Source organism: Procambarus clarkii, chromosome 72 (genome assembly GCF_040958095.1).
Source record: "Procambarus clarkii isolate CNS0578487 chromosome 72, FALCON_Pclarkii_2.0, whole genome shotgun sequence".
NCBI classification, from domain to species: Eukaryota; Metazoa; Arthropoda; class Malacostraca; order Decapoda; family Cambaridae; genus Procambarus; species Procambarus clarkii.
Genome location: NC_091221.1, coordinates 5,520,861 through 5,540,968, shown reverse-complemented (window position 1 = coordinate 5,540,968; position 20,108 = coordinate 5,520,861). Strand labels below are relative to the sequence as shown.

General features: G+C 43.6%; 1 protein-coding gene across 1 annotated transcript in view; it reads right to left on the bottom strand.

Moving 5' to 3' along the window:
* Positions 1–16,699, bottom strand: part of LOC123773613 (cilia- and flagella-associated protein 58) — a 28,186-nt gene extending 11,487 nt beyond the window's left edge. The window contains exons 1-10 of the mRNA XM_045767405.2: positions 16,682–16,699; positions 15,721–15,803; positions 15,230–15,397; positions 14,902–15,088; positions 11,293–11,430; positions 10,317–10,463; positions 9,814–9,928; positions 8,786–8,924; positions 5,376–5,571; positions 2,068–2,176 (exon numbers count right to left, since the gene is read on the bottom strand). Coding sequence (XP_045623361.2) covers positions 2,068–2,176; positions 5,376–5,571; positions 8,786–8,924; positions 9,814–9,928; positions 10,317–10,463; positions 11,293–11,430; positions 14,902–15,088; positions 15,230–15,397; positions 15,721–15,803; positions 16,682–16,699 — 1,300 coding nt within the window. The remainder of the gene's footprint in view (positions 1–2,067; positions 2,177–5,375; positions 5,572–8,785; positions 8,925–9,813; positions 9,929–10,316; positions 10,464–11,292; positions 11,431–14,901; positions 15,089–15,229; positions 15,398–15,720; positions 15,804–16,681) is intronic.
* Between the last annotated feature and the right edge of the window lie 3,409 nt (positions 16,700–20,108).

The window sequence follows — 20,108 nt, the reverse complement described above, 5'->3', positions numbered from 1 at the left end:
ACCTTTTCCAGTTTGTTGATGTGCTTCTTAAGATATAGGCACCACACAACCGCTGCATATTCTAGCTTTGGCCTAACAAAAGTCGTGAACAATTTCTTTAGTATATCGCCATCCATGTATTTAAAAGCAATTCTGAAGTTAGAAAGCGTGGCATAGGCTCCTCGCACAATATTCTTTATGTGGTCCTCAGGCGATAGTTTTCTATCTAGAACCACCCCTAGATCTTTCTTTATCAGAATTCTTTAAAGATTTCTCACATAATATATAGGTTGTGTGGGGTCTATGTTCTCCTATTCCACGTTCCATAACATGGCATTTATTCACATTAAATTCCATTTGCCAAGTGGTGCTCCATATACTTATTTTGTCCAGGTCATCTTGAAGGGCATGACAATCATCTAAGTTTCTTATCCTTCCTATTATTTTAGCATCATCAGCAAACATTGTGTGCATACATGAAAGCTAAGAATTAAAATATCATTGGCATCAATGAAACATGGGAACAAGAGGATATAATTGAAAGGGAATTCCATCCTCCTGGATACCATCCATCATTCAGAAAGGACATAAGTGCAGGTGGGAGCTATGCTATACATAAAAAGAGGACTTGAATGCAATCAACATACTACCTGGAAATGGAAGCAAACTGACAGTAGAAATATGCTATAGGGCTGACATGACAACATCAGTAGTTGCTGATCTGCTTAATGTTACCAGGGTGGCATCACAAACCCAAACCCTCATAATGGAGGTCTTCAACCATGAGACAACTGACTGGGTAAATCTAACATCACAAGTATGAGAACAATTTCTTGACCAGGTACAGGACTCCTTTCTCACACAGCATGTGTCAAGAGCCCCAAAAGCCAACAACAATCATTCCAAAACAAAGTTGACCAGGAAATGTTGAGGGCCGCAGGATTAACAACACTGCAAACCAGACATGGTAGGGCTGATCTTATTGAAACTTTTAAATAAATAAATATAAATAAATAATTTTTTATTCGGGTAAGTTACATACATACAAGGTAAGATACAAAAGTTGATGGATTTATAGATAGAGCTAGTACATACAATGCCTAAAGCCACTATTACGCAAAGCATTTCAGGCAGACTGAACTTTAAAATACTGAACAATTTACATACTGATCCAAGACAACTTGAAAAGAGCAGATGTAACACAAACAAGGAGCAAGCTCAACAAGCCACAATGTAGGACAGAAAGCAGGAGATGCTTTTCACCCATAGAGTTACAAACCCATAGTAACTACAGTACCAGCTATGGTAGCAGTAGTCTACCTGCCAAAGCTGTAAATACCAAAACACTGCTGAATTTTATAATCCAGCTGGGAAAAAATCAGCACAAATGGGAGAACCTTTGACAAGGCTTCAGCTCTCGTTGAGACCACTAGAGAAATAGTGACCTTTGGGTAAATTCGGGTAAACATACCTGGGCACTTTTGGGTACCCCATCTAATATATCAATATGAGAAAATCCTTATAATTTTTGTCTTTTTTTATTCCTAGCTATCCAAATATAAATTAAAACCAAGCTATTGACATCTTTTTAAGTCATACTGGTCCCTATTAAGATGATGTTTTGACAGTGTGGGGGATGGGGAGCCATATTGAGTAATAGAATGGGGTCTGTAACCATAAAAAAAGGTTAAGAACCCCCTACCCTAGATAAACTAGGCAATGTTAGGCTACCTTACCTTACCGCCAACTATGGTTACCTTGAGGTAGTTAGAGATAAATGATCTCGTGAACCAGTCCCCGACCAGCAGGCCTCCTCGATGACCAGAATGGGAACTATGACATTTCACAAGTACTGGTAATTTTGACACTGCATAGCAAGTTAATGGTAATAAGTGATGCTGCATCACCATTAACTAACCTATCCTCACACTTTATGCACCACAATAAGTGGGTTGCCAAAGTTCGTATGCTTCTAACGAGGCAAAAACCACTTCACATTTGATACTTATCAAATTGCGAGAATGGATTGTTGATTGAGACTATTCGAGTAACATTCCCATAATGACTACGGCTTCTCTAGGTACTCACCTGATGTGATTTTCTGAAGATCGCTGTCACGGGCATCAAGATTCCGTTGTAGTTTGTTGACGAGGTAGCCCGCTTTCCGTGCTTCCTCCATCACCTCCTCCTTCTCTGTCTATATAAGTAATGCAGAAGCTGGTGATTGATTGATTGATGAAGATTAAGCCACCCAAAAGGTGGCACGGGCATGAATAGCCCGTAAGTGGTGGCCCTTTGGAGCCATTACCAGTATCAACAGCTGATACTGGAGAGCTGTGGAGGTGCGACTGCACCCTACGGAGAGGTCGTGGCCTCTGAAGAGCTGGTGTTAGGTTAGATCAATTATAACAAGCCAGAGATATTTAAGAAACATGAAATCATATAACCTCGACATATGTAAATTAGATGAGGGCTCGTACCTACTTCTCAGCCTTTACTTTGTGTAGATAATGTCAGATGATAATAAGGAGAAATCATAAAGCATGTACGACTATAAAATACTTGGAATGAATATACATTTTATTATTATTTGTTTATCTATTTATATACAAGAAGGTACATTGGGTTTGTGAGAGTACATAACATTGGTAGTATTACATTCTTGCAAAGCCACTAACATGCATAGCGTTTCAAGCACGCACTTTAATAAGCAGTACAGCAGTTACATAATAAGCAGTTACGTAAGTACAGTACTTACAAACCTGCACATCTTTTCTCAATCTTTGGAGGCTTTGTTTACATTTATTAAACGGTTTATGAGCTCCGATACAGAGGCTCGATCTAGCTTAAGAGACTATTTACAACAATAATAACATTTGATTGGGAATTTTCGACGTTGGTAAACCGTTTAAAAAATGTAATCAGATCAGTCAAAAATCGAGAAAAGATGTTTACCCGAGGGCCACTAACTCGAGTGGCCTCGACGAGGACAGGGAGCTTGCGGCTTGTCAAAAGTCCCCCTATTTGCTTTGATAATCTTTTCCGGTTTGATTCTGAAATTCAACAGTCTTTGCATTTACGTCTTTGGCGGGTAGGCGATTCCATGGGTTTATAACCCTGTGGGTGAAAAAGCATTTCCTGTTCTCAGTCCTGCATTGTGGCTTGTCGAGCTTGAAACCATTGCTCCTTGTTTGTGTTACATCTGACCTTTTGAAGAAATTTTCCAGATCAACATCCATCAAATTGTTCAGTATTTTAAGTTTCAATGAGATCTGCCCTGTCATGCCTGGTTTGCTGTATTGTTAGTCCTGTGGGCCTTAACCGTTCCTGATAGAGTTGACTTAGCTCTGGAATGATTTTTGTTGCCCGGTGTTGCACTTTCTCCAGAGTAGCTATGGCCTTCTGAAGATGGGAGTCTCCATGCTTGGATACAGTAATCCAAACGGAGCCGCACCAGAGATTTACACAACTGAATCATCATCTTCCTCTCCTTTCTGTCAAAAGTACGCTCCAAGTACGCTGGTGCTTCTACTTGGTGTGCAACTTTCAGCGAGTGGTGGATTCCAACTCCAAGGTCCTTTTCTTCACCAGTCAGTAATGGAATGTTATTAATTTGGTAGTGGTGGCCTGGGTTGCTGTGCTCTACATACAAGGTCTTGCATTTGTCAATATTAAAAAGCATTTGCCAGTCTTCTGATCATTTGTGGAGTTCACGTAGATCTCTTTGTAGGGCTCCAATATCATTATTATTTCCTACTTTACCATATATCTTTATTTCATCTGCAAATTTGATGCTGTGGTTTGCAATACAGGTATTCTCATCTATGTCATTGATGTAAATGACAAAGATTGGCCCCAAATTGGACTTTTGAGGTACCCCACTTACCACATTTCTCCAGTCAGATTCGGACCCATTTAATACCACCCTTTGTTTTCCTTGTTTCAGCCATTGTTTTATCCATCCCAGTATTCTACCATTTATTCCACGAGCCTGTAATTTCCTTGCCACTCTTTCATGTAGTACCGTATCAAAGGCTTTAGCAAAATCCATGTATACTACATCCACTGGAAGTCCCTTGTCTGTGTAGCTGATTACCATTTCCAAAAACGTGTGTAGGTTTGTAAGACAGGATCTATTTTTAACAAACCCATGTGACGATTTTACAAGATTGTTCACTGAAAGATGGTGAGTGATGCTCTCCATTAGAATCATAATCTCCATTATGATTCTCTCCATTAATCATAATCTCTATTAGATTATCATTAGTGTGATGTCATTCAGATTGGACGGTAATTTTCTGCCGATTTCTTTCTGCCTTTTTTGAAAATAGGGGTGACATTTGCATATTTCCAATCTAGGGGGACTATTCCTTGATCCAGAGATTTTGTGAAAAGTAATTTCAGCAGTAGGCTTAGTTCTTCTGCCAGTTCCTTTATAACTTTGGATTGGATTCCATCCACACCTGGGAATTTTGAGTCCTAGCTTATCAATGTTCTTCCGAATTATATCTCATGTTATGAGTATATCCCTAAATTCATTCTCTTCACCGCCTTCAAACATTTGTGTGGGAGATGGGATGTCTTGTAACCGTTCTAGAGTGAACACTAATGTAAAATATGCATTCAGAGTGTTTGCCATTTTATCGTCCATTTTAAGATGTATATAGGAGAAGATGCACATATGTTCGCTAGTAGATACACAAATGCTCGTTGAATCATGGATTCAAGTAGAAAATATATCAGACTGACTTTCACAGATGAAATAGATAAGGGACCAGATTAAACATTACCATGGTTGATATTTTAATCAAAGTTTAGTAATACATATTTTGACAAATAACTCTGTCAATATTTTTTGGAGGGCAATGCAACCATTAATAAAGTTTTTTGGGAAACATTAATTAAGACCGACATGCTCAAGTCAGCATTTTATGAAATATCTTTATAATATATACAAGTATACATATATATTGTATATATATGTATATATATTGTATATATATGTATATATATAGTGTAGTATAAATATGTATGCATATGCAACAATGATCACAAAAACACTGATCCAAGTATGCAGAATAACCACATGTGAAAAATAGAAAATGCTTAACGCGTTTTCGGCTAATTCGCCTTCATCAGAGCAAAGTAGAATGCTGACATTCTGAATGAATGAATGACATTCTACTTTGCTCTGATGAAGGCGAATTAGCCGAAAACGCGTTAAGCATTTTCTATTTTTCACATGTGGTTATTCTGCATGTATGCATATATTGTATATATACATACATATTTATAATATATACAAGTGTTCAAGTATGTTTATTGAGACAAGAAAGAAATACATCTCAAAGGGATAGAGTAGCTTAGGCTATTTCTACCCCCCCCCCCCCACTCACCTTAATATTCCTCAGCTGTCTGCCAAGGATAAAGTTGTCGGTTTTGAGAGCATGAGCGAGGGTGGAGGCCTGGTGTAGGTGCGCCTCAGTGACCACCTGGGTGTGGACGACCCGCTGCAGCTCCCTCCCCCGGGTCTCCACCTCCCCCGCCAGCTCCACCACCTGTGTCTCCACACGGGACGTCTCCTCCATCTGTCTGCCAAGGTACACAGTTATCTTGAGATGATTTCGGGGCTTTTTTTAGTGTCCCGCAGCCCGTGACAGTTGACTAACACCCAGGTACCTATTTACTGCTAGGTAACAGGGGCATAGAGTGAAAGAAACTCTGCCCATTGTTTCTCGCCGGCGCCTGGGATCGAACCCAGGACCACAGGATCACAGTCCCGCGTGCTGTCCTCTCGGCCGACCGGCTCCCTGTACCTCAAACCCTCAGTATACCCTCACAGTGTACCTCAGCCCTCAGTAGTCAAATTAGCAGTGCAGTTCGTGTATATGCACTCATGCAAGACTTTATCCATGACCTGTTTAATTTAGAATATTTATGCAATCAATACTTATTTGGTTGCTTAGTGTTTAGTAGCAGTGGGTCCGTTTTATTATTCAGCTCCTTATTTTTGTCTAATTTCGTTATAAAATTATACTTTTTCAGAGTAAAAATATGCTTTTTCCATGTTCTACATTTAGCACCAACATTATAATTAGTAAATATATCATACTGGGTCATTTATTCATTATTAACGTAATGCCCGGAGGCTTTGGGTAATTAGATGAACCGGTAGCATGTTATGACCAGGGTGGTCTTGGATAGTGGAACATGATACATTGCAAACAGATAAAGAATACATGTTGAGTCTGGGAGCAGTTGACCCCAGTTGAACAGGAGATGCTTTGTTACCCACAGGGTAATAAACCCATGGAATCGACTTTCCGCCGAAGCCGGAAATGCCAAGGCTTTTAAATTTCAAAATCAAAATGGAAAACATTATCAATACAAATGGGGGGAACCTTCGACAAGTCGCTGGCTTCCTGTCCTCGTCGAGGCCCTCAGGTAAATGAAGTAAAAACAAGCAACAAGGAGGAACATCCTCAAGTAGCACAATCGAATCTTAGGATCTTAGGATCCTAAGATCCGATTAGAACTGAGTGAGGATCTTAGCACCCCGCTAAGATCCTCACTCAGTTCCGGCACCACAAGCAACACGTCCGACTTGTGTCATCTGTTCCATGACCCAGTCAGCTCCTTTGGCAATTCTTTACCCATCTCCTTTCACACACAAAACTGTCGCTGTTGTTTCTGGGCTGTCACCCCCTGTTGCAATGCTAAACTATCCGTGCTGATCGGCTCTGACGTCTAGCAGAACCTCGGGGATCTGCCTCACCAGTGCACAGAGTGCATTCAGCATATTCCAGGGCAGACAGCCTACGCACAGCGAGAAAGCTTGCTAGGGTAGTATCATATCACCCCACGGCCAGGCGCTGGACTACCAGCCTGACCTCTGCTACTACCACCGGTCGTACATAAACCATCTTACCTCGAGGTGCTTCCGGGGCTTAGCGTCCCCGCGGTCTGGTCGTCGACCAAGCTTCCTACCAGACCACATCCACAACTGCCACATGGCATGTTTCTTGTTGGAAAACTGCGCCAACGGAGCCCATTAACAGCCAGAATCTCGTCACGTTAGAGACTACAGTATATCTGTTCATCCTGACCTCCCGTCCAAATGTCGTTTCTTCAATGATACGGGTGTGGGCGATAGCGAGTTGTCGGTTCCACCAGATCACCACCAACGGAACAACAGTCCTCACTTATAGGACCTATGCATTGGACATCGACCTCGCCTGCCACTGACGCTCTCAGTAAACCTTCCTGAGCTGCGTTGTCCAGTTTGACTTTCCCTCCATCATCGTCGCCAACCAGGGATGCCAGTTACCTGGTTGATGGGGTTCTGGGAGTTCTTCTACTCCCCAAGCCCGGCCCGAGGCCAGGCTTGACTTGTGAGAGTCTGGTACACCAGGCTGTTGCTTGGAGCGGCCCGCAGGCCCACATACCCACCACAGCCCGGCTGATCCGGAACTTCTCTTAGAAAACAGTCCAGTTTTCCTTTGAAGATGTCCACGGTTGTTCCGGCAATATTTCTTATGCTCGCTGGGAGGACGTTGAACAACCGTGGACCTCTGATGTTTATACAGTGTTCTCTGATTGTGCCTATGGCACCTCTGCTCTTCACTGGTTCTATTCTGCATTTTCTTCCATATCGTTCACTCCAGTACGTTGTTATTTTACTGTGTAGATTTGGGACCTGTCCCTCCAGTATTTTCCAGGTGTATATTATTTGGTATCTCTCTCGTCTCCTTTCTAGTGAGTACATTTGGAGAGCTTTGAGACGATCCCAATAATTTAGGTGTTTTATCTCGTCTATGCAAGTTCAAGTCTCGCCTGTAGGACCTCTTGCAGTTCTTTGGCGCCACCGACAACTGGACTATGGAATACTGCCATTACCAACTCAAGTTCGCCCTCCATGCCCAGTCATACCCCGAAGCCTGGACTCTCTGCAGTAGACCTCTCACATAGAACCGACCTGCAGCTCCCGGGTGAACTCACTCCAGCGCATTGCTTGCATCGATGGACCCCACCACGCTCCTCCATCACCTTCGAACAGCCATGGCAGGAGTCTGCACCACACCACCATGCCATCCTATCAACCTGTCCTACTAAGGTTTTTCAACATCAAGAAAACAGTCAATGTAAAGTGTCCTCTCCTAACCTACCAGAGGACCTAAAACAGAAAATGGGACAATGCGTCGCTTTCGCCAGCCGCTTGCATTTTCTAGTACAACAACTTTTGGCCATATGTAACGCATACGACCGAAAAGCGACGGTCTTTGTAGGAGAACAGGTTTTCCCTATAACACGCCACAGTCACCTTACAAGGGCCTCTTACGAATGGTCTGTACGCCAAAGTTGTTTACGATATCGAATACCATGGCCACCAGGAGAAAAGAACACCATCATCCACGTGATGGCAGCACACTAGGTTGCCGCCCCAGATAACATGCCTGCAACGACAACCATAGTTTATTTCTACCCAGAAGTATCTACACCGTCGCCCCTGCTCAGCCAGCACACATGTCCTCACCTGCATCGCCCCGCTGCCTATGCTAGACACTCAGACACGCTTCAAAGTACCTCTCAGTACCTCCACCTATGCCAGCTATCCGGTGTTTACACCCAGCCGCCTCGTCTCTAGCTAGACGATACAAGCTAGCTGATTGGTTGACATTGCAACATCACAGGACTGGACGACGGCCAATAAGCGATAATCCCACCACCAATGACTCCTAACTAATGCTAGCCCCTTGCTCTCTGTTTTCGCAATGACTTTTAATTAAAACGAAGAAGGTAAGCTTACCTGTCTCTGACGTGCTGAAGTGCGGTGATAAGTCCGTCCTGCTTCACAAGGTCTCGGTGTGCTCGACTCAGCTCTCGCTCAACACTCTGGCGCTCCAGCTCCCTGATGTGGATCAACCCGGCGTGCTTCTGTACCGTACCTACGGCAACACCCCACAATAACAAGTTCAACAGCCCGTCCTCATAACCATTGATACTACATTCCTAAATCCAGTAGTTACCCCCCTCATATGTTTATGAATGAAAACTACTTTACACAAAGATTAAAAAACATTATGATCGAACAGTGCTTTGTTTACTTCCTGTGTTTGAGTCGTAGCTCTGCCAACGGCCCATCCTCAAACGATAACCATATGTTTGTTATATAGATTCTTAGCACCAGCTCCCAATTCACTCGCGTACTACAAATACAAATAATTTTCAAGAGAACAAGAGCTTACCAACAACCCCAGCACTTACAACCAATCCCAGCCCCTACCAGCAACCCCAGCACCCCCAGCACTTAACAGCACCCCAGCACTTACCAGCACCCCCAGCACCTACCAGCACCCCCCAGCACCTACCAGCACCCCCAGCACCTACCAGCACCCCCCAGCACCTATCTTGAGGTTATCTTGAGATGATTTCGGGGCTTTAGTGTCCCCGCGGCCCGGTCCTCGACCAGGCCTCCACCCCCAGGAAGCAGCCCGTGACAGCTGACTAACACCCAGGTACCTATTTACTGCTAGGTAACAGGGGCATTCAGGGTGAAAGAAACTTTGCCCATTTGTTTCTGCCTCGTGCGGGAATCGAACCCGCGCCACAGAATTACGAGTCCTGCGCGCTATCCACCAGGCTACGAGGCCCTGATCCTACCAGCAACCCCCAGCACTTACCAGCACCCCCAGCACCTACCAGCAACCCCCAGCACTTACCAGCACCCCCAGCACCTACCAGCACCCCCCAGCACCTACCAGCACCCCCAGCACCTACCAGCACCCCCAGCACCTACTAGCACCCCCAGCACCTACCAGCACCCCCAGCACCTACCAAGGGTCTTGACGTAGGTGCGATGTAACACATCTCTCTCTCTCTTGAGCTTGTCCGCCTGCCTCGCCGCCTTCTGCCTCTGATGCTCCTCCGTCACCGCCTGCTTCTCCACCACCTGTTGTAAATGGTTGGGAACCAAACACTCCGGTTAAAACATTAACCAAACACTCCAGTTAATACGTAAACACCTCATTAACATGTATATATGAAAGAGGATAAATCTGAGATCCGGACGTGTGATGAATTATATCAAAATGGTGGAAACTGTTCTATTTATGAGCAGAATATTATTGTGCCCATTCCAAAATAAACAAGAGGAAGGAAGATCCTCCGAGGCCTTGGTTATGTCTATGATTCAAAGGTCCAATATGTTCTGTGTACCGGGTCACATATTGTCCTATCCGGCCTTGAGTAATGACACCTTTAGCCGAATTATCGTCCAGGTATGAAGGGGGTGAGAGTAATTTATATAAGACTGCAGGAATTAGCCTGTGGAACCGTACCTTCAGCTGGCTACGGATGTTCTTAAACTGGACTTCCACGTCGGCTCGACGCTGTTCCTGCCGCCTCACCGTTTTCTCCAGCTGTTCGTACTGGCGCCTGACTGACGCCGCTTCCTTCTGTAGCCTCATCATGTCCTCCTCCTTCACCTGTTTCGTCGCAAGTTGGAAGATAATGGGACATTCACTGTATATCCGCAAAACCCTGGTGATCGCGGATTACATCTTGCACATTTTGCCATTAATACCTTCCTGGCTGCATGAATCCTTTTCTAAATCCCAGAACCCATTCCTTACTTCTTCCCGAGTCTCTTCTGTTCTACCCGACTCCATTACTTAATCTCTATACTCTGACTATACTACATTACTTTCCCCAAGCCCATTATTGACTCAAAACAGCTCTTTACATCCTAAATAACTTCTTTACTTTCTGAATATCTTCTTGAATCTCTTTATTCCAAAATCTCTTCTTGTTCCCTTAATTTCCCTGAATCTCTACTCTAATTCTTAAATCTCAACCAAGTATTTGGTTTCGTTTCCAACAGTCGGAGACAGAAACCTTATATTAGGCTAATCGAGGGTCCTCTAGAGCCTATAGGCCAACTACTGACGCTTTCCACGATGCTACCAACACTATTGTCCCAACTCAAGGCTACCCTACATACTGCTAGGTGTACAGAGGCAGCAGGTGATGGCAAACGTTGCCCAAACGTTTCTGTCCTACCGCGGATATTGAACCCGGGACCTTTCGGCAGTAACCTGACTGCGGAACCCTTTCATTGTGTACCTTCTCCACTGTACACTGAATAAATCCTAATTAATTTAAAAAAATAAACGTTTCTTGCTTTACTGAGTTCCCCTCTCCGTTTACTTCACTCTCTTATCTCTCACTTTCACTTCTCTCTCTTCACTTTCATGCCCCCTACTTTCTCTCACATGTTCCTCTCTTCTACACTGTCCTCCTCTCTTCCCTCTTCACCTTGACGATGTTGGCGGAGTCCCTGTAGGCGGCCTCAACTCTCGCCAGGATCCGAGCGCGACCCTGAGCGTCCTTCTTCAGCCTCGCCACCTCCTCCTTCCCTTCCTCCAGCAGCCGCGCCATGTTCTCCCGCTCCTCCTAGACCGTCACACAACAAATATTATGAGTTAATAATTCATCATAATATGAATTATTATGAGCCTATACTGCCTCTCTGGATACGGGGAAAGAACAGGTATAAGGACATCCCGCTAGCGTCGGGGAGGACGTGTGACGGGTGAACTGTGGCCAGTGTGTGACGGGTGAACTGTGGCTAGTGTGTGACGGGTGAACTGTGGCCAGTGTGTGACGGGTGAACTGTGGCCAGTGTGTGACGGGTGAACTGTGGCCAGTGTGTGACGGGTGAACTGTGGCCAGTGTGTGACAGGTGAACTGTGGCCAGTGTGTGACAGGTGAACTGTGGCTAGTGTGTGACGGGTGAACTGTGACAAGTTACAGGTATCAGGGATGTATGTCAGCTGTAATATCTTTTGAATTCGTCAAACCACAAAGAGTTACTGCCCCACCTTGCTTAACATATTAATGAATAGAGGTAGTATCCGAGATCCATAATCCTATTGGGGTAACTAGGTAGAGTAGGTAGATAACCCCGTATCTACCTATCTACCTGGCTTTGCGCCCTGGAGAGGCAACTCCATTCTGACAACCAGAGCGCAACTCCATAGTCTCCTGAGACTGATGGATGCCTACTATTAATTATATATGCAAATGATAGTCTGTATCAAAGTAAAGATATATTAAATATTCATACGGTGTTGATAAGGCTCGAAAATCTGTCACCGTACGGGATTGGTAGTTAGTGAAGACAAAACTAAGTTTGAATGTAGAAATCGGAAGCCTATTTATTACATTAGAAATAAGTACCAAAAATATAGAAAGAGGAAAAATATATAAATATCTAGAAACATATTTTTGGATATACACATGAAAGTTTGGAGGCCGAGTTGAACCGACTGTTGGGACAATTTCGGAAGACATGACAATCTTTGGCAGCCTTGGCATGTTGTGGAAAGTGAGTGAATGTCCCTGAGATACTCATGATAGTAATAAGTTATGAGATCTTGATTCAACTCGCCCTTTTATAAATTACGTCGCTTTTCGCGTGTATGCGCTACGGCCCAGAAAACGGTCGTAATTTGAAAATGAAAAATAATTGAAAATAAATTTGGGATTTTTTTTCCCAAAACAGCAAGTTAAGGGTTCTCTGGTAGGTTAGGAGGGCAGGAAGTTCTCCTAAGGTTTCAAAATGTCAAGAAAACGCTCAATGTAAAGTATCCTCTCCTAACCCAGCAGAGGACTCAAAACGGGACAGTATGTCACTTTCACCAGCCGATTCCATTTGGAATTACGTCCTTTTTTTTTAGCCTGAGTGCGCATACGAGCGAAAAACGACGTTATTTGTAAGGAGACGGGTTGGTTGATTATGCTGCACCAGTCATTTCTTGTTTTGGTAAAGTAAGACCAAACAATCTGGAGAAAGTACAAAACGAAGCCTATAATAATTTAAGGATAGCCAAGAAATGCTATGACCGGAAATGCGGATGGAATTGTACTTACAGTTTTTTTTGGGATAGAGTTTTTAAGGTTAATGCTGGGATTAGGCTAATGAGAGGTGTGGGAGCTAATGAAGTAATCCATCCATTACAAAAGTTGGGAAGAAATTAACAATTTAAGGTAAAACAAGAGAAGATATGGGAGAACTTGACTTTATAATGTTACATGTGATCAGTGTTTTGTGATCGTCAGTTGCATAATGTTACAAAATATGATGTCTTGCAAGAATTTATTTTATTACCTAAGAAACAACACCATCATGGGAGGAATGTCCTCTGCAAAAAGAACAAAAAAAGAATATGTACGAGGACATTTGATGACAATATATGATTGTATAAATAAAATTAAAAATTCAACATGTTTATTGTAGATGGCTCGATAGTTGTATGGATACCATCACACATAATTAACCCATCATAATGACACAGACATTGCAGCCAAATTAGCGTGTAACAAAGATGAAGTTGAATTAGACCTAGGTATCCCCATCTCTGCTGTCAAGACTATATTGTTCCAAACACTCAGGTCTGATAGGAAAGAAATTACTGACTCCCATCGACCTGAGAGCACTAGTATAAAAAGCTATGATTTGTTCAGATCTGAAACCTATATTTATGTGCAGCACAAAACATGCACCAGACTGTATTCACCTAGTTGTGTTTGCGGGGGTTGAGCTTTGCTCTTTCGGCCCGCCTCTCAACTGCCAATTAACTGTTAACTAACTGTGAGACACAGTGGTTGCCAGTATCAGGTGGGGTTACCGTTACCTGTGGCAGGTGGCTACAGGTGACGGATCTCCTAATCCTGAGCATTCCAGGTGCAAACTCTGTGAGCAGGAACTGCGGCATGATCTCCCACACTACATCACCGAATGCCCAGTTATGAGACCATTCAAACCCGTTGGCACGAGGTACCTGGAGCTTTGCAATTACTTTATTCACTCTCGTGTTCTTGGGGATATCCTCATAATGCACCCAAAATTTGCCAGTGCAGGCTACTGAACATATCCCCCTGTATGACTAACCTTCCGACAAGATGGGGACTTTTAGTACCACTGCTACCTTAGTCACTCTTGTGTTGATGATATCCTCATAATGTACCCGGAGTTTGCCAGTGCAGACTACTTATCACATGGCCCTGTATGACTAACCATCCTGTGTGATGGGGATTTTTAGCATCAGGTAACTAGTTTTTTTACACACTTTGTACTCCCCTTCAGCTAGGGTAGCTGCACAAATATAGATGTACCTAAATGTGTTAATTAAAAATATAAACAAAAAAACTAAAAACGGAAAGGCAGGATATGGAGTCTGATTAGGAAGTGCAGGACTTGGCAACGGTCAAGGACGGACCGAAACGTTGTTGTTTCTTCGTTTTCAGATGTGTGGGTTGGATATCAACTCTTGAGCCTCGTTATTGTGATTCATCGTCAGCACTGCCAGCGCTGTGCCATCCTCGAGAACGTCACTTCATCGGTGAATATTCTTCAGTTGACTCGAATATTGAATATATTTTCTCAGTAAATATATACTCGTAAAGGTTTTGATACACAGTTTGCTCAATCTTCACCCTATTAAAAATACCATATTAAAGGTGCAAATGTGCAGTCAGTGCAATGTTGATGTTGGCTGAGTGCCTGTGATGTAATTTCCCTGTCCTATGAAGTCAAAAGTCATAGAAGCTATGCTTCTATGACTTTTTTTTTTTAGGTCAGGTGAGGAAACTAACAACTTACCTACACGCACCCTCATCTATACTACAAATAGTGTAACAGATCTTTGATCAGACTCAAGTTATCACAATTCAAGCCTGGCCCCTGGCTAGGCTTGGGGAGTAGATGAACTCAGAACCCATTCTAGGTATACTCCAGATATTCAAGCTTTAGAATGAGCTGATGTAGGATGACAGCTCATTGCTTGTAGCATTCATTTTGGAACACCAATATTAATCCGTAAGACGTTAGGGGATAGAGAGGGAGGGGCCAGACCACTATACCTTCTGCATATCGAGGGTCTTAGTCTTCTCCTCGACGAGGGCGTGCAGATTTCTGACGAAGGTCTGCAGGTTGGTCATCTCCTTCTCTAAGCTTGCAGCTGCTTCGTATTGGGCCCTCAGTTCGCCCTCCAACCACTCCCGCTCTCGCTGCTCCTTTTCCACATTCTCCGTCAGCACTTGATTCTCCCTGCGGCACCAAGACTCATATTGCACAGAGGCACAACGATATACAAGTTAACTAAGGATAACCAGGAGAAAAGGATAAGTAAACTGAAATCATCGTCACCAAGTGGCCATGGGGACCCGGCCCTCATCACCATAGGCGCACCTGGTGAGAGTATCGATGCGACGCTCGAGGTCCTTGCGAGCCATGAGGGCCTGTGCCCTGGGCACCGAGGTTGCCAACTGCTGAGTCAGCGCTGTGATCTCCTCCAGCGCCGCCGCCGTCTCCGCCCGCGATGCTCGCAGCTCCTCCTCCAGCTCCTCCACCGTCACGCTGCCCAGGAATCACACGCATGGTTACCTTCATGCTAAACATCACAGTACCCACCAAATAACTGTTGATGAGTCCAATTTGACACTAATTTAGACGTTCATTTATTCAGAAGGATCTCTGTGGAGTGCAATAATTTCTCGATTTAACTTGTAAATAAAATATAACAACAATAATTGATGGTATCTCTATTCGTGATCATTATATAACTAGTTAATAACATACGAGCTTCGAAATCATGAACCAAGATTGTTATTGGCTGTTTGTAATTATTTGTAAATTCTTGTAAATCCTTAAAGTGAAACAAGATTTGAGGAGTATCCTACACTTCTTCTCCCTCTGCAGCCTGCGGCGTGGAGACAGATACTGACGCCTCGTCCTGCTGCGCCGGGTCCTCTGACCCCACCTCCTGCTGGGGAAACACCTCAAAACAGTATTATTGTTCAGATTGATTAATGAAGATTAAACCACCCAAAAGGTGGCACGGGTATGAATAGCCAGTAAGTGGTGGCGCTTTTGAGCCATTACCAGTATCAATAATAATAATAATAATAATGAGAAAATCTGTAGGAGTCATGAGGAAGATTCGAGCCTACATACTGGGTACTCCCAAGCATACGCCTTAAACCATGGGCGTAGGCTTGGGAGTACGTAATGGGCAGGTTCGAATCCTTCTCGTGGCTCATACTGATTTTCTCATTGATTCATCACTTCAATGTGATTTCAAAAATCACAAAAATTAATGTGATTTCAATAATCACGAAGATTAACGTGATTTCAATAATCACGAAGATTAACGTGATTTCAATAATAATAGTGCATACGATAAAATTTTTGACATGTTATTTGGATGAGTTTGTTTTATTGTTATTCCATATGTCCGACGCCAGCCGCTAGCCTCGCTCTACTTATTTTGGGATGACACATTGTTGATAGTTCGCTGTTACAAGCAGGTCGGGGTTGGTCCCAGTGCTCTTCTACAGGATTGGGTCCTATTGCGACTTCTATGAAGTCTGAAATCAGGGTTTCATTTTCGAAAGTGTTTTTTCAGCTGTTCATCACACACAGCGTAACCACAGGAGCAGACAGCTGATTTACAGGTTGACACAGCTGGGAGCAATGTCAATAAAGAATGAGAAATTGCTAATCACCTTAACATCAGGACCATATAGCACATGCGAATAATAAGAATATAGTTTATACCATTGATGACAAATATAACAAGTGATCGTGACACATAAACGCTCTCGCGTGGGATTAAATCTAGTAATAAATACTGTTTCTTACCATTGCCGTGTCTGCCATATTGTCACACCTCCCAGCTGTTACCGTAGCTTCCCAGACAAGACGCCCACATTGTCTTACGCGTCCATGCTGCAGGTGTCTTGCATGCTAAGTGACCCGCAGCAGCTGTGTGCATGTTGTGGGCGTCCAGCGTCTCTGTAACCACGGCGACCACCGCCCCCATGGGCGCCGGCGCACTCACGCCATGGCAGGTGGCTCCTGTTTCAAACGTAATGAATGAGCTGCATAAGCGTTCGTGTTATGTAATGTCTACTTTCATTGCTTTCTGTACTGGCCACTTCCTGTAATGGAGCAGTTGTGGACAGCTTTGTTCTTGTTGACACTGGTGGGTGGTGGATGATATGTTTGTTGACACTAGTGGGTGGTGGATGATATGTTTGTTGACACTAGTGGGAGGTGGATGATATGTTTGTTGACACTAGTGGGTGGTGGATGATATGTTTGTTGACACTAGTGGGTGGTGGATGATATGTTTGTTGACACTAGTGGGTGGTGGATGATATGTTTGTTGACACTAGTGGGTGGTGGATGATATGTTTGTTGACACTAGTGGGTGGTGGATGATATGTTTGTTGACACTAGTGGGTGGTGGATGATATGTTTGTTGACACTAGTGGGTGGTGGATGATATGTTTGTTGACACTAGTGGGTGGTGGATGATATGTTTGTTGACACTAGTGGGTGGTGGATGATATGTTTGTTGACACTAGTGGGTGGTGGATGATATGTTTGTTGACACTAGTGGGTGGTGGATGATATGTTTGTTGACACTAGTGGGTGGTGGATGATATGTTTGTTGACACTAGTGGGTGGTGGATGATATGTTTGTTGACACTAGTGGGTGGTGGATGATATGTTTGTTGACACTAGTGGGTGGTGGATGATATGTTTGTTGACACCAGTAGGCGGCAGGCAGCGGAATAGCACTCCAGAATATTCCCGATTTACTACGTAAAGATCGATCTTGTCTCCGTGGAGGCCACGGGAAGATGGCAGCCCTCTGCTAAAATTCAGGTAAACTGGATGTGCATAATACATTGGCCCCTAGCTGCCGTATCATGCATGTGTTGAGGAAGTTGTGTCCATACAATACTGTATGCTCCACTCTGGAAAACATCCAAGAATTCAAAAAGGAATCTATCGTAGATACTCGGGAAATATGTAAATGCTTATTTCAAAATAAAATATTACCTCAGATCGTAGCCTCCCCTCAAAAAAAAATCTAATTTTCCTGTGGTAGGTAGGATATTTTCAGCCTTAAATTACACTGTCTGCATTTCGATTGTGAACTGATAAGAAAGCAGATGCGGGCGGGGGTAACTGCCTACAAGACTTTGGGAGCTTGTTTTTCTTATATTGTAGGCTGTTGTTGTTATAGCTTCAGCTACTCGAAACAAGTTCCAAGTAGCATGGGCTATGGTGAGCCCGTAACTTACCTGGCACAGGAGCGGGGCTGTGTGTATATATTGTAGGCTTTTTCCAAGCCTTATATTACGACTCCACTGTGATCTTTATTTGGTTTATGTTTATACCTCACCTCTCCCCTGGTGCTCTCTCTTCGGCCTGCTCCCTCCGGCTCTTCTGTTGAATGTTGTTGTTGTTTTTTAGATTTAGCTACTTAGAACAAAAGTTTCAAAGTAGCACGGGCTATGGTGAGCCCGTAGTGGACTTACCAGGCACAGGAGCGGGGCCGTAACTCGTCTCTCTCATTCTGTTGAATGGTCGCCTGCATTGTAATTCCTTCTGACGTACACTTCAGTTCACTGACCCCACGCCTCTCCTGCATCCTACTCTCCTACAGAAAGTTATAGATTTGTGATTCTGGCATGAATCTTTCGATATTCCTTGTTTTCCTTCACTGAAGCAGGAAGTAGAAAAATTAAATCTCCAAAGTTCATTTTTACTTATTACTTGGGTCTGAAGCCTAGTATTTATTCCTTCCACCCGTCCTATCCCAAATACTTATCCTGATTGATTGATTGATGAAGATTAAGCCACCCAAGAGGTGGCACGGGCATGAATAGCCCGTAAGTGGTGGCCCTTTTGAGCCATTACCAGTATCAAAAGATGATACTGGAGATCTGTGGAGGCGCAACTGCACCCTGCGTGACGGGAGATGTCTTCCGGAACAAATGGTGACCAAATGGACACTTATCCTGATTCCTTTCAAGTGCCTTATAGTCGTGATGGCTTGGCGCTTTCTCCTGAAAATTCCCTCCCTCCCCTCGTAACGGGTCGCACCATTAGTGTTGCATTGAATACGAATCAAGCAAACCTCGACACCTTAATGCCATTTATAAGATGATACAGTTATATAAAAAGGCAATGCTCGTGCAGTGGGCTTCGTTCTCGAGTCATAATCGTGATCCTGAGTTCGATTCCTTGGATGAACTGAATGGCTGGGCACGTTTCCTTTCACCTAATGAACCTGTTCACCTAGCAGTAAATAGGTACCCGAGAGTTTGGCAGCTGTTGTGGGGCTGCACCCGGGGAATGATCAGAATGATCTGTGTTTTTTTTATTTAGCGTTAATATAAAAATAAGATATGGTAAAATTAGGTTGATTTTCTTTTAAAGCATTAGATGGAGTACCCGGTGGTGCCCCGTCGAGGCCAGAAGGTAGAGTCATTTACGTGCCGGGAGCCCCTGAATATAATGAACATATTAGAAAACTTCATGAACTCGATCCAGAACATTTTCTCTCCGCCTACTTCGTGGTATATACGACCGATGGTATAATCCTGACCCCTAGAACAGAAACCACAATACCTCCAATAAAATTATATTACAAATCAACCATGCACAGTGAACATAAAAAAGAGGAAAGAATAATGAAAGAAATAATCCATGAAGGAGTAAAAAGCATTACTCCTAACCAAAACATAGACCTGATCATATTCTACAAAACCAAGAAGACTTCTAAACTCCTTATCAAAAACAGCCCGAAGCCGACGGAAAACCCTCTACAGCAGTCAAGCGTTGTATACATGTACACTTGCCCTCACGAAGGATGTAACCTTCAATCTAAGTACATAGGTATGACGTCAACCAAGCTGACGAGGCGTTTGACATGCCATCTTCAATCTGGTGCCCCCAGGAATCACATGAGACAAGCCCATGACATCACCCTAACAAGAGAAATGTTGAACAAAAATACCTGTATAATAGACAAAACCCAAGATGCGAGAAGATTACAAATTCTTGAAGCAATTCACATAAGAATAGAACAACCTACCATGAACACCCAAATCACGGAACTATTTACTCTACCCACCATGAGAGTAAGGACAAGACCAGAACATAACGATGTCAACACAGAAGACACTGTTCAACGTAACAGGCCAATTACACCTGACTAATCTTTGTATGTGCTTCGTCCCCCATTTATCCCCTATGTATCCCCCTTGTT